The 15,260-nt window shown below is 43.1% G+C and overlaps 1 protein-coding gene across 11 annotated transcripts in view; it reads right to left on the reverse strand.

The window, feature by feature from the left end:
- The window catches only part of METTL25 (methyltransferase like 25), a 265,950-nt gene that overhangs the window by 7,879 nt on the left and 242,811 nt on the right, over positions 1–15,260 (reverse strand). For 8 of the 11 annotated variants that reach the window (XR_003856005.1, XR_003856002.1, XM_029597096.1 and 5 more), the window contains 2 exons: positions 5,004–5,078; positions 1,487–1,558 (listed from right to left, as the gene is read on the reverse strand). Coding sequence is in view for 7 of the 11 variants with exons in the window: in XM_029597096.1 (XP_029452956.1) it covers positions 1,487–1,558; positions 5,004–5,078 (147 nt within the window). In the remaining 4 variants the exon portion in view is untranslated. The remainder of the gene's footprint in view (positions 1–1,486; positions 1,559–5,003; positions 5,079–15,260) is intronic. The other 3 variants (XR_003856006.1, XR_003856004.1, XM_029597094.1) reach the window with 1 other exon arrangement.

The following is a 15,260-nucleotide window of genomic DNA, read 5'->3' on the forward strand; positions in this document are numbered from 1 at the left end:
AGCTTCACTCAAGGCTTTAATTTGGAATTTTTTGGCCCATGGAGAGCATGGCTGCTAACCTGCAGTAAATACTGTGAGTTAGTACATCAGACTCTAAGTGTGGTGTTTGATGGCTTGCTGGAAGTTTCTAATTGCTAAGAGGCATGCACTTTGGACTTCTGGTTTAGTACATACAAAAACACCCAGTTTTATTATGTGTATTTTTTATTGCTTGCATATACATATTTCTAAGATTTACAATCATGGAAGAGGCACATCTATATAAAATGGCTCAAAATGGGAAAAAAATCTGAGATTTTACAAGAAGATGTAAACATCAATAATAGGACATGTAGGGTCTGATCTACTGAGTGAAAATGCTTTAATTATATAGACACCTAAGTCTTTGGGCAGATCTACTCTACATGCAAGCGACTAAGTCAGGACAACACTCAAAATTTGGATTTTTAACTAAACTAGTTGATCGACTCTTATTTCCATTAATTGTTGAAATATTGTGCAAAATGTGTACTTTGTCATATATTTGATTTGATAATGCTATAAATTGTGCTTTATTACTTGATATCAACTGTCTTGCAATCTGCCTTGCCCAGAACATGGATAAGATGGAATATCAAGTATAACGAAGTAAACAAAGTCAACAAATCAGATTATTATCATTTGCTATGAAATTAGACACCTGCAATTACACAGTACACAGCCTAGATGTTCTCCCTACCACTTGCTGTATTTTTTTTCAGTCAAGCTTATCTCAAAAAAGGAATCAAGACCTGGTTATTTAAACAGGCCTATCCCAACGCCTCTCAACCCTAGCATTTGACTTCTCCTCAACACTCATTATTTCCCTCTCCCTAGTACAGTGTCCCCCCGCCCCCCTACACACCCTCCCTCCCTCACCACCCCATCCATTTTATGGCTTCCTGATATTCAGTCACCACCTCTCCTTCCCATCGCCACCACCTGCCCCCTTGTACAGTTCCTACCCCACCCCGCCTCCCTATGCGCTTCATCCCCCACCCCGCGCTACCCCCCACTCTGTCGCCTCTTGTATATAATTAATTTATGTCCAACCTGGTTAACCACATGTAATCTCATTTAATAACTGTGGCGCCCGTTGGCTCTACAGTAAAGTTGTCACCTTTTAACTTCCTATCCTTCCTCCATCTATCATTGTAATTTCCTTTCTCAGTTGTCTGTAAACCGACATGATGTTTTTTTTACGAATGCCGGTATATAAAAGTTATAAATAAATAAAATAAATAAATAAATAAATCTCAGTACACTGTAGCCCATGAACGTTATACTTACCAACTGATAATTATCACAGAATTCAATGAACAAACAAACTTAGGATATGCTTTACAAACACAGTAAACCAATACTTTACACTGTTAGCCTTTGGCAAACGGGAGTTTCTGTGCTCAGTAAGGGAGTCTGTGTGAATTGTGGACTCAGCCATACACTAAAGCTTGTAATGTAAACGTACCTGCTCTCTCAGATAGCAGAGGCGGTCTAGAAGTATCAGTGTTTCTATGCACGGAGCCAGAACAACTTTCAGCTGAAAGAAAGAATGATGATTAAAGATTACAGGCACTAGAACAGAAAACAATATATTTGTACAGTGTGGCTGGGGTTTTTTTTTTTTTTTTTTTTTTTTGCAGGGGTTATGGATGAGAAATACATTTTTTCCCCTCCCAGTGGAGAAAAATAAAAATGAAAGATGGATTTTTTTTTCCCCTACCCGATGAAATGTCACAAGAAAATAAATCCAGTGAAGATCAAAAGTTGCAGAATGTTTAAAGTATGAAATCAGGTCCTTCTACAGGGCTTTTAGGCATAATCCAATGTACAAATCATAAAAGGCAGAAAAGCTTTCAGGGTGGGCAATCTGACACAGTGGTTTATGAAAAGGAAGAAGTGTGAAGCAGTTGTAGCAAAAAGAATACATGGTTGAAAAACCGTGCAGCGTTACTTCCTTACCATTAATAATCCTGCTACAAACTATCTCCCCTGTGATCCTTTTCATTATTTCACAGACAGCCAAATACATGTTTGCAGCTGGATCTGCCCCACGTTAAGCCTCTCTCTCCAGACAGGGTGGCGCAATATAAGCTGGACAATCCCTAGCAGAAAATTGCTTGGAGCCCTATTCTAGTCTGGCACGCATGCCACAAAAATGTTTCCAAACCTACAACTTGAAAATGAGAAAGGCTGCATTTGCAACTGCTGGGTTTTCAAAACCAATTAACATTTTTGGATTGCGGTCAACAAATAAGCATTAGTGTTTCAGAATATTCAGACTTAATATTAAATAGCAGTGGTGGACAACAGCATGGCGGTGTTTTGCAGCTAGTTAACATAATCTAGTCTTTGCAGCCAGTTCCCGATATTCCTCGTTTCCTCCAGGTGAAAAATGTCCTTAATCTAATTCATGCATTGAAAACAGAAGGTAGTCAAAATCATGCATATGCATGGCTTTGTAGTGTTGCCAACTTTTCACATTAGTGTTTTTAAAAATGTTGTCCTTCTTACAGATTTTTCATTAAAACATTCTTTTGGCGTCATACAACTTCTGTCCTAAATGTGAAAATGGCCAAAATATTCTGCCATACAAATACAATACATTACAATATCCTGTTAACAGCATTATCATAAGCTTGTCTTATCACAGAAGCCAAACTTAGATGCTCCCCAGAAAAGTATTTAGATGTCGATTGATCCTAAGCCACTAAGGCAAAGAAAATATTGATACCCACCCATCCCCCCATTTTTGAGATGAAAACCCCCTTTCCCAAAATAAACTGGCAAAAGCCCAAAATTGAACTCAAGACGGTGTGTAGGAGAAGAACGCCCAGAACCAGTAACATTTGACTTTAACACAACACAGGGCAGGAAAGGCATCCATAGCGTACTTTTGGCATGCTTTGAATATTTTGCGACAGCCGCTGATCAGGGTCAATTGCTGGGATTAGGTTGGCCTTCCTACGAAGGCTGAACCAGATCAGTCTACTTTAATGAAAATTATGATGCCTTCGGATGGGCAGAAAGCTTGAACCACTCCAAAAGTGCTTTTCAGATGTGTTGAAAAGTGCTAACAAAAAGCCAAGTTCCTTCGCAGCTCTTTCTAATGAAAGCCCAAATCAGCACAGACGGACTAGTCTAGAATGCCAGGCAAATGAATGCATCGCCTTGAAATCAAGCACAGAGAGTAGAAGACAGAACTGTGCTGACACTGACAGACACGCTGCCCAGACACGCCATTGCTTAAGGTCCAAAACTGAAAATGGGAATTATTTATTTATTTAAAATCTTTTCTATACTGTTGCTAAGTTAAATGCCATCGCAACGGTTTACATATAGGCACATATTTAATGTAGGTAAAAGTGTACTATAGTACATTCTAACAAGTGCCGTCAAAGGTTCGGTTACAATATATCATTATACATAGTCATTTAGCAAAGTAGTTCATGACCAATTGTACCAAGGTACTTACACAGGTAGATTTATCACACATAGTAATGTAATTATGCTTACTGTGGTGTAGAGTTCATAGACTAATCTACTGAACAGTCCTAAGTACTGTGTGTCGGTGCTCTTCTGCCTATTCCTGAATAATTTCTATTCTCCCGTCTCTTTGTAAAATGCTTGTTTAAAAAGCTATGTTTTTAAACTTTTCTTAAATGCCTTGAGATCACTTTGTAGTCTGATCTCTGGAGGCACTGTGTTCCAGATTATGGGTCCTGCTAGTGATAAGGCTCTTTCTCTCACTTGGGTCAGTCTTGCTGTTTTTACTGAGGGAATGGTTAGGAGTGCTTTATTTGCTGATCGGAGGTTTCTGTGTGGAACGTGTACCCGTAATGCTTTGTTTAACCAGTCTGATTTCTCATCATAAATTAGTTTGTGAATGGTACATAGGGTTTTGTATTTAATTCTGTGTTCAATTGGTAACCAATGTAATTCCGCTAAGGTTTCAGTTATATGGTCCCTCCTTCTTTTTACGGTTAGTATTCTAGCTGCTGTGTTCTGAAGTATTTGCAGTGGTCTTAATGTTGTATTAGGTAGTCCTAGTATAAGGGCATTGCAGTAATCCGTGCTGGAGAAAATTAGTGCCTGTAGTATTGTTCGGAAGTCATTTTGAGTTAGTAGTGGTTTAAGTTTTCTGAGTACCATGAGTTTTGCATAACCTTCCTTTACCTTTTAGTGATATGTGTTGTTTCAGATTGATTTGTATTGAACCAGCAAACAAACAAAAACATGCTCCTTGTTCAGCTGTCTAAAATATAGATTCAGGAGGCTTGAAAAGCTAACAAAGTATTGTCTATGAGTAAAATAAACTATTTGCTCGGCCCAACAAAGTATCACTGTGTTTATTTTCTGGGATCAATGTGGCAGCAGAATGTTCTAATTGCGTCCATACCAGAACAGCCCTGGCTGGCCAGTGTTTGATTCTTCTGTTTCTGTCCTGTTTTGTGGACACTTATAGGCAAATTTTCCTCTAAAGAAAAAGCAAGGATGCAATGTTTAATTTCATTTAGTAGTTAGAATTTGCGTTGAACTGTCATGTGCGAAACAAATAACTCCAGTCCTCAAGAGCCACCAAAAGGCCTGGTTTTCAGGATATCCATAATGAATATGCATGAGATAGATTGGCATAGAGTGGAGGCCGTGGATATCTTGAAAACCAGGTCTGTTTGTGGCTCTCAGTGGTTGGAAGTCATGGTGCACCGGATTCTCGCATGGCACGGGGTCATTTCTTTCTGCGGGCTGTTTAAGCTTCTCTACAACTAAATATTTTTATTTATTTAGATTTTTATATTCGCTTTTCGCACATTATTCAGCACTTCAAAGTGGATTACATTCAGGTAATGTACCTGAGACAATGGAGGGTAAAATGACTTGACCAAGGTCACAAGGAGTCAAACCCTGGTCTCGTAGGTCGTAGCCCACTTCTCTAACCACTAGGCTACTTCTATTTGATAGATATTTTAACCTCCTGTCCTTACCATGTTAAATGCTTCTAGCTCATTCATTCTGAGCCGGTACTTTTCGTAGTAATCCATTATACAGCTGTCAGGAAGCTGCAGAAGGGTTGTGGGGGGTGGGTGGAAGAAAAAGGCAAAATGTAATCAGAACTGAGCCACAGGCCTTTCATTTACATTTGTTCCACAGGTGAATACACTGGTCTGCTACATGGGATGCACTTGGCCTCACTAATAAAAAGTAGTGTTTTTATTTTTCTAGGTCTCTGATGAATAAGAATCAGAAACGCTGGTCACAGGGACGGCCCACGATAGAATACTGCCTCTTGCTGTGTGGTAAATTCTTGAAACCTTTTCAGCTTCAGAGTTTGGCACAGGACATGGAGTCCTCACTTACTGTACCATTCATATTCAGTGGGCTGAAACAGTCTTCAAATTAGGATAAACACACACACAAAGGCTCTCCTCCCCTCCCAGCCTCATTATTTGAGAAAAACCCCAAGAAAGTTAACAACATACTGGAAACCTTATATAAAACTCATGCATGGAAATACAGGAACCAATAATATATACTGTATGCACCAGCACACTCCGACACTGTAACAGGAACGTGTATTTCGAGAGCACATACCCACTGAACTGCTCTGGGCAAACTGGGAGAGTGAGCTAAATAAACAAAACAAGGATGCTATACACAGTGTTGTCTATAAGGAGACTTTTTCACAGTGATATGCTTAATGGTATAAAAAATTATAATTCCCCTTTTTCAAAACAATGCTCTAGGTGAGGGAACAATAATATATGACATAATGGGGGGCAATTTTCACTAAGCTAGCTCATGGAAGCAAACACAGGTATTTCTGTATTGGTGTAATTTGTTATGAAGTTTCAAAGGGAACAAAGTTATTTACCTGTAATGCTGGTTCTCCGATGGACAGCAGGATGCCAGTCCTCACGTGTGCGTGACATCATCAGATGGAGCTCAGCAAGGAATTTTGACTTCAAAGCTTCTAGAAGCGCTGAGCATGTCCTGCTGTGCAGCCCTAGCCACCCCTACCTGCCAGGCAGCACTTCTCCATCCATAATAAAGCTAAGACTCCAAGGAGAGAAGGAAGAGATTTTGCAAGGACTGGTATCTTGCTATCCATTGGAGAACCCATGTTACAGGTAAGTAATGTCACTTTCTCCAAGGACAAACAGAATGGTAGTCCTTACATGTGAAGGCACCCAAGCTACAGACTGCCTCAAACAAAAAGAAAAAACTAAACAGTGCCAAAGGCACAACTGTTTATGGTGATGTCAGGCCAACCTCATTTTTTTTTCTTTGGGTTTTTTTTGGGGCAATCTGAACCAAATAATGGGCCCTAGGAGGGAATGGAATTTGATTCTGCAACTCAAAGGAACTCCCTAAGACACTGTTTAAAATTCAGTTTCACGTTGGGAGCCCCTGCCAAAAGAGAGGAGCGGTATATGTGAGAGTTTTGACATGCCAGACCAGATCCAGCCTGCCTGGGTGAGAAAAAGGGTATAATCCACAGCAAGAGAAACCGAGCTCTTGGCTATAATCATTCCAGGTATAATGATGTCAAGAAGAAAACCTGAGTAGACTATCAAGGGCTTTAGACCACTCCAGATGGAAGGCTAAGGAACACTTGTAACTGAAAAGTAACAGCAGATTGCCTTTACAGACTTATGCACGACATTAGGAAGGGACTACAAACGTGCATAGAGATAACTTAGTAGAAAAAACTTAAAAGAAGGTGGGAAAGGCCCTAGGATCTGGAGCAGATAGACCCTAGCTACCGAAGTGACCACTAACAGAAAGTTTTATTTATTTATTTACTTATAGACATTTGATATTCTGCCTTTTATCAAGAATAGCCAAATATTATGCCAACAAGAGGGCAAAAGCTCAAAAGAGCTTCTCTAACCACTTGGTGCCACTATATTAATATCTTATGAACAGTAGAAGGCTCAGCTGTGAGCTTTAACTGAAGTACCCCCTCATATAAAGCATACTACTAAGGCCATACAAAGATGGAGTTACCTTCTACATGATGGCAAAAGAACCAGTTTCACCAAAGTGAAATTTAACAGCATTGGTTAACCAACTGTCATGGGAAAATGCAGAAGGAGTTAGTAGATTTCCTGTGAAACAGGGAAAAGGGTTCTAGGACTCATTACTCAAGCCATAAGGCAAGAATTGTCTCTTCACACCATGAGCTTCCTTCTGGATACCAAAGGAATAGGAAATACATTACCAGACGGATTCTGGGCCTTAGGGTCTATGACTCTACAATTGGGCTGAGAGCATCTGAACCCAACATTAGTTTAGAGTACCAGCCCTTAAGCTGAACAAATCAATGTTGGAGAATTCCCCAATCTGACAACATCCCTGATGAATGTTCACCCAGGGAGCTTCCACTGAATCTGTCTCAGCCAGTAGGAGCTATGAGGGACCTAGTTGCTTATATTCTTTTCAGTTTACATAGGGCTTGCTTTGTAAACTGAGTAATTTGAAAATAGACTTATCAAAACCCCAGACTCCAATTTAGGGTAAGTCCCCAACCAGGGACCATCAAGGGTTCCAGACCCTGGTTCAGTCTGATCATCAGAACAGACTTTTTGTCCACTTGGTGTAGGTTTTTGAGTCCTACAGCTAAAAATGTCCTTGTTCTTCAACATAACAGCTTCCTGTTACACAAAGTAGAATTAATATCTGTTTGGATAAGAACAATTCGTTGGCCAAATGAACCCTCAAATACTATATTCTCTGAAGGAGGACAATGAAATTCCATGAGCACGAAGCCCCTTATGCAAACTCCCAAATCAAGATCAGATGCATCCATAGTCAGGACAAGTTGTACTAGAACACTATATTTTAGGGGTCAAGGTACTTCTTGACCAAGACGATGGGTCCAAGAAAAACCTATAAGGGCTAACCTGACTTGTCCTGAATGGACATCAAGAGACATGCTTATGAACTTTGCAGTAGGCATTCAATATATAATCCTCTTTCGAGGGGAGAATGATCTTTCCAGCTCCTAGGGAGTAGATTCCAGGTAGAGGAAATCCATTTCCAACCTCAGCATCCTGCATGTCTTGCAACACCCAGCCTGAATACCTACAGGAACATTGCAAGTTTCTCATGCTTGGATTGTTGATGGTTCATGGTGCCAAAAGAGTAAGGAACATCTGGATATTAATACCAGAGTTCCTAAACTCTTTTGCTAAATCCAGCATAGGACATTGTTCCAAAAGAATGGATGGAATCTACGCTAGAGGTGGTTCGGACAAGGGAGTAGAAAATGTCCCCTTCTCCTAGGAGGACATAAGCTGCCTAGGCAAAAATATCTCAAGCTTTCCCTTAGCAGGCATTGTGTAATAGTCTCACATCCAGGGTGAGATTGAGTTATCAGCTCCTTCAGGTCCTGTGACATATGTTACTGGATCCCATCCTCATACCTGTGATGTAAATTTGTCAGGCCCTATGGGCCCCTGATAGGGAAGAATGGTTCCTGTTCCTGACCTTGATCCTGCATCTTGTCTTCGTGTTCCTGGTTCTGCTCTGTCTCTTTGGATTTTCTGTGTTTATTCCTGGACCTTCTTTGGTCTGGCTTTTTCTTGAGTTCCTGTCTTGTGTTCCCTTTTCTGTCTTCAGTGTCCCATCCTGTTACACCTTACCTCACCCCTCGGACTGACCTCCTGGCTTGACTTTAGTTTGGACTCTTGGCTCAGTCTTCGGTTGGCTCCCTGTGTTGACTTCAGACTGCTTCTCGATGCTGCCACCTTCCACCTGCCCTGTGACCACTGCCTGCTCATCATCTTGCTTGAATTCTGCCTGCCCAGAACTTGGCCCGGACCTCAACACTGCACAAACTCCGCTTGCCCCTGACCTCAGCCTGCATCAGTCTCTGCTGTCTTCCCTGCCCACTGCTTGAACTGACTCTGTTTCACTCCTACTTGGCCTTCAACATCTTCTGCAATGGATTAATCTCTTCCCAGAGGCCCGTGCCTAAGTCCAGGTGGCCCTGGCACCTGAGGGGTTAACCTAAGGGGAATGAGGGCGGGTATTGGTGAAGTTCCTGTTGGGCCTCTGTTCCAGCCAGCTCCGCCTGCCAATGGTGAGGACCTGCAGGGCTCCTCCCTGTGGGCAGCACCAACCTCACCTTGGTCCAAGGATCCACTTCCACAACAATTCTTAGACACTGAAAAGCTGCAAAAGCTTTTAGAGAGTGATTTGGAATACTGAATATGGGTACGCTCTTTTAGATAACCTAAATATCTTGGATGCCATGGTTTTAGCTAAAAATTATAGTGCCAACATTGGGATCTGGTTCATGATCCCCTGATCCAGTCAAAAACCCAATTTGGGTCCTGGCTAGGCTATGCTGTAGTTCTTAAGTCCTCCAGTCTCTGTCACATGAGCACAGAACAAGTTACTGATAGGTGCAGAGATCAAAGGAAGACCATCTCCCCTCACTATAGTGCTCTATCCCTAAGCCCTCATTGTGGATAGTGGGGCTATAGTGGCAGTAGAGTGGGCAGACGGCGACCTTAACACTAACTCACCTCTGCCTCCAATAAAGGAATTCACCAGTATCTGGAATTAAAAATGTTAGGGGTCTAACAGACCCTGCTATTCTGCTCCTCAGCTGGTCTAACAACCCCTGGCTCACCATAGGCTGTACCTTCATCAAGCATAGCCCCTGGCAATAGAGGTTTTACCTAAAAGTGCTCAGGATAGTATAACTCCTGGAAGCTCCTCAGTAACAGGGAATCCATGTCACAAGCTGTCAGAGGAAGGATGGATCCTTTGGAGGTCGTTCCATTCATTGTGAAGGAGGTGAATCAGGGATCTGATCCATAGCTCTACATCTCAGATAATCCACCTGGTCTATTTGGCTGGACCAGGAGTGGGCAGGATCTCACTCATTTATCTAGGGCGCTCGGTCCTGAATGTCTATTGACATGCCCAAGCGATGTCTCGGTGCACTGCGGCTAACGTTTTCCAAGCTGTATCAACACACTGGTGTGAGATGCCTATTGTCACACATCAATGCACAGCACTTGACAATGATTTCCAATGGCGCAGTAGCACTTGACATTGATGTGGTGCCTAGCATAGTTTTTATCAGCACAATGGTTCCCAGTGTCAAAGCAGGTGGCATCCTGGTGCCAAACACAGATAAGCTGGTGCCACAGCAACCCTCGGCATAACTGTGGTCTATGTCGATGTCCCCTGTACAACTTCATTGCTGTCACTGCAGAAGTGACAGATGTCAATTCTGCCGGTGCCATGGCACCTGGTGTAGATTCTGCCAGTGCTAATGTCATCCAGTCTAGACGGCATCAGGCACTGATTACACTGGCACTTGTCGGTGCATGGGCATCCAATAACTTCAGGGCATGGCAGCATCAGTGCATCAGCCACTGATGATTGCTCCCATGCTCAGGCTCTCCAGCTCCTCCTCCAAGACTGCTTGCTTATTGGCAGGGGAGAAGAAAAACAACCAATAAGGGCTGTATAACATAGTCTGGGTAAAACAAATAAGCATGGGTGTAGCTTGCTTATTGCGCCGGCTACTACCCCTAACTAATCAAGCTAGATATTCACTTGGATGCAGCTCCATCACTGCTCTCTACATTAATGGTGGGGGTGGAAGGGAAATAGAACCAAGAGCTAAGAGAAACAGATAAGTATGAGAGAAAAAATGTGTGAAGCTTGCTGGGCAGACTGGATGGGCCATTTGGTCTTCTTCTGTCGTCATTTCTATGTTTCTATACCAGGATAAGCTGGCAGGCAGGAGGGGAGGCTTTTTATCCAGGCACCAGAGGTGATACTTAACTTAGGCTCAAGGAAACTAGTGCAATTCTCAGGATTGTGGGGAGAATGAGCTATCATCCCCATGGGGAATACTCCATCAGGCACAGACCTGGTCAAACCTAGTGTATGAATCAAGGGAGAATTGATGACATCGATGCATTGATGGTGCCCTCCTGGATCCCTTAAGAACATAAGAACTTGCCATACTGAGTCAGACCAAGGGTCCATCAAGCCCAGCATCCTGTTTTCAACAGTGGCCAATCCAGGCTATAAGTACCTGGCAAGTACCCAAACACTAAGTAGATCCCGTGCTACTGATGACAGTAATAGCAGTGGCTATTCTCTACTGGATTAATAGCAGTTAATAGTCTTCTCCAAGAACTTATTTTAACCTTTTTTAAACCCAGTTACATTAACTGCACTAACCATGTCCTCTGGCAACAAATTCCAGAGCTTAATTGTGTATTGAGTGAAAAAGAATTTTCTCCAATTAGTTTTAAATGTGCTATTTGCTAACTTCATGGAGTGCCCCCTAGTCCTTCTATTATCCAAAAGAGTAAATAATTGATTCACATTTACCTGTTTTAGACCTCTCATGATTTTAAAGACCTCTATCAAATTCCCCCTCAGCCTTCTGTTCTCCAAGCTGAACAGCCCTAACCTCTTTAGCCTTTCCTCATAGAGGAGCAGTTCCATCCCCTTTATCATTTTGGTCACCCTTCTCTGTACCTTCTCCATTGCAACATATATTTTTTGAGATGTGGCGACCAGAATTGTACACAGTACTCATGGTGTGGTCTCACCATGGAGCAATAAAGAGGCTTTATGACATTATCCGTTTTATTCACCATTCCCTTCTTAATAATTCCTAACATTCTGTTTGCATTTTTGACTGCTGCAGCACACTGAGCTGACAATTTCAATGTATTATCCATTATGATACCTAGATCTTTTTCCTGGGTGGTATCTCCTAATATGGAACCTAACCGTGTAACTACAGCATGGGTTATTTTTCCCTATATGCATCATCTTGCATTTGCCCACAGTAAATTTCATCTGCCATTTGGATGCCCAATCTGCCAGTTTCACAAGGTTCTCCTGCAATTTATTGCAATCCACTTGTGATTTAACTATTCTGAATAATTTTGTATCATCTGCAAATTTGATTACCTCACTCGTTGAAGCCTCTGTTGATGCACATTGCTCAGCTACGTCTCCAGGAGCTCCTGCCTGGAATGCTAGCTAATAATGGCTGGAGCCTCAAGGAGGATGGCAGTAGCAGGGTAGGGGCCACCAGAGACACTTCTGTGTGTACCCAGGCACCGTGGTCTGTACCCAGGTCTTACCCTGGGGCAAGAAGCCTAGTCTGGCTGTGCAGAGACTGAAAACTGCAGGTCCCTTGAGGCATTAGACTAAAAACACAGCACAAAGGCTGGGATAAAACCTTGACCAAGCTGTACTGGGTACCAGGCCAGTCCACCATAGAGCTGACAGAAATAAAGGGTAAGAAATGAGAAAAAAAAAAAAAACTCCATGAAATAGACAAAAAACTACCTAAAGGTAGTAGAAGAGAAAATAAACCCACGGGGGCCTGCAAGAAAAAACAGCTCCTGCAGCTCCAGAAATGTTCACTGCAGTAGCTGTGTGACTTGCAGGCTCTGTGGAAGAGATGAGATTGAAAGGCCCTGTCTAGGAGGCAGGGAGGTGGCTGGGTCTGCGCACATGGCCAGTAGGGCATGCTCAAAGCTCCTAAAAGCTTTGAAATCAAAGTTCCATGCTGGGTTCCATCTAAAGATGTCATCCACATGTGAGAACTGTCATCCTGTTTATCCTCCGAGAAAGTTTGCTATAAGCTGCATTAGTACAAAAGAACTCATGTACCTTGCTCCTATTTAATGGCAGGTGGAGTTACAGGAGAAAAACTACACATGTATATTTGAAAATACAATCTATCATAGAGTTTACGACGCTTAACCCAAGCCCCTCTCCTAAAATGCCCAGTTAAATACAGCCCAGTGACACTATAACTCCTTAGCAGGCTAGGTTGTTCTGGAAATTGCCCTTATACCACAACAGTACATCAGCATGCATTCTTATTTTCGGGGTGGGGGGGGGGGGGGGGGATGTTTTCCACTAGTTCCTACTTTCTCTTCCAGCTCAGTTGTAACCAGGATTAGGATTCTGGCACTGTGATGCTTCTTTTGCCACCACCCTTCTTCTCACGGTTCCTGGTCTGATCCTTGCAATGATGGTCCCAAAGTCGCAAGCCATGCCCCGGAGCTCTTTCAGGAACTCTGCCTTGTTGGCTGTAAATCCAACCACCAGCTGTCACCTTTAATGACGACCATGACTACCATCCTCCCAAAGGGGCTGTGTCTGCAGCATGCCCAGCTCCAGCCAACCCAATCTGGGAAGTGAAGCGGGGACATTCCACATGGAAGTGGACAGCAACTGCCACCGAGTTGGACCCGAAGGCCTGTTTCAATGCATTTATACGCTCTCTGTTCTCCTGACTGACCTCTGGTGCCCTTCTCCTGCGGTGAACTTTATCTAAATAAAACTGCCACAAGTTTCCTCCTGATTCTCAGACACCTTTATGGGCCCAGAGTTTAAAGGCCCCCCTCCAGCTACCCAAATAATTTGTATATTGCTGTATAGTAATTTCTGGAGCTGTTACAGCTGCAAACATTCCTTGTCGGATTAAAACGGAATCTGGCACAGACACCATGTGGATAGTATAATTTAGACTTGAAACATAAACAACGCTCTTTGGAGCATAGCACTACTGCACACATACTTAATGCTATTTTACACAATTAGAAAATAAACTTTGCTCAGTTCATTTGGAAGACATTGTTCTTTTTTTCCCATTTGGTTTTCAACAGAATTATATTTGAACACTGGGTAACAGTAATATTTTTAGCCTAATATTTGAGGTGCAATGAAATGGTGAAAGTTAATGAGTGGGCTGGGGGACTGATCCTAGGGGGAGGGAAGGAGAGAACAAGTCAAGGGGTTCAAGCCAAAGGGGGGGGGGAAGAGAGTTGAGCAGGTCTGAGCCTGGGAGAGGGCAGTAGAGATCTGGGGATGGTGGCCAAGCCGTATGAGGGAAATTCTGCACTATTAAAAAAAAATATATATATGCATTTTTGAGTTATACCATTTTTTCTTTCTTGCATTTTAAATTATTCAAAAGGGTTTATATCATTTTAGATGAACAAATAGTCTGCAGAATTTTAAAATATTGTGTGCAGAATTGTTTAATTTGGTTGTGTCTTTCCTCTTATTGCAAGGAAGAAAGGAGATCGCAGACACTATTTGTGCACTACATATATCACTATTTCACAGAAAATATCTACTCCTAGTAAAATTCTGCACAAGTAGGCCCAGACCACAGCCAGACACTTTGTGAAGACTTGCAGTGCAGAGGCCAGGCCGAACGGGAGCACGTAGTACTGAAAATGCTGACGGCCTACCACAAAGTGGAGATACTTCCTGTGACCTGGGAAAATTCCAATGTGCATATAGGGGTCTTGTAGGTCAAGGGAGCAAAACCAGTCCCCTCTTTGTAGGGAGGAATCAGGGTGCCCAGGGATACCATCTTGAACTTTTCTCTCTCGAGAAATCTGTTTGCTTGTAAGCTGAAGATGAGATGGAATCAAGAAATAACAGGAGTAAAACCCCTGACCCTGCTGGTCAAAGGGACAGGCTCCACAGCCCTGGCTGTTAAGAGGTCTGAGAGCTCCGCTAGGAGCAGCTCTGGATGCGAGATGGGACCCCACAACGGACATGGGAGTTAATCCAGCAGATCGTCCTTGAGGTTTAGCCTGTACTCATGAAGGATAATAGCCAGGACCCAATGTCTGAACTCACGGACGACCATTGATACGCAAAGGAGACGGCCCCCAACCGATGGGCCCTCTAGTCTTGTTTGAAACCCCTGGCTTGGGCTCCCTCAATGCCAGTGAAGACCCTGTCACGGGGCTAGTCTGAGGCGGTGGCTGAGGCTTGTGGCCCCGCTGCTGCCAGGACCTGCCCCTAGAACTGACCTGCTGCGGACAGGAGTGAGGGGCAAGAGGATAATAATTTCTCGGCCTGTAGAAGGGTCTTCTTGAATCTGGTCTTGAGGACCTCTTGGAAGAGGACGGTGAAGCAGATACATCGGCCGACAGATGCTGAAGAGTCTCATGGTGATTCTTCAGTTGTGTGACCGTGTCCTTTACCTTGTCACCGAAAAGGTTATCCTCGGTGCAAGGTAAGAACCAGCCTCTCCTGAACCTCAGGACAAAGGTCTGAGGCACGGAACCAAGCAAGATGCCTCGCAGAAATGCCGGCAGCCGCAACTCGGCCTGCTGTTTCAAAGACATCATAGGTTGCCCGCACTTTATGCTTTCTGCACTACAAGCCCTTCTGAACAATGGCCATAGGGGTCTCCTGGGGCTGTTATGATAAGC

The sequence above is a fragment of the Rhinatrema bivittatum genome, chromosome 4, assembly GCF_901001135.1.
Source record: "Rhinatrema bivittatum chromosome 4, aRhiBiv1.1, whole genome shotgun sequence".
Taxonomy (NCBI): domain Eukaryota; kingdom Metazoa; phylum Chordata; class Amphibia; order Gymnophiona; family Rhinatrematidae; genus Rhinatrema; species Rhinatrema bivittatum.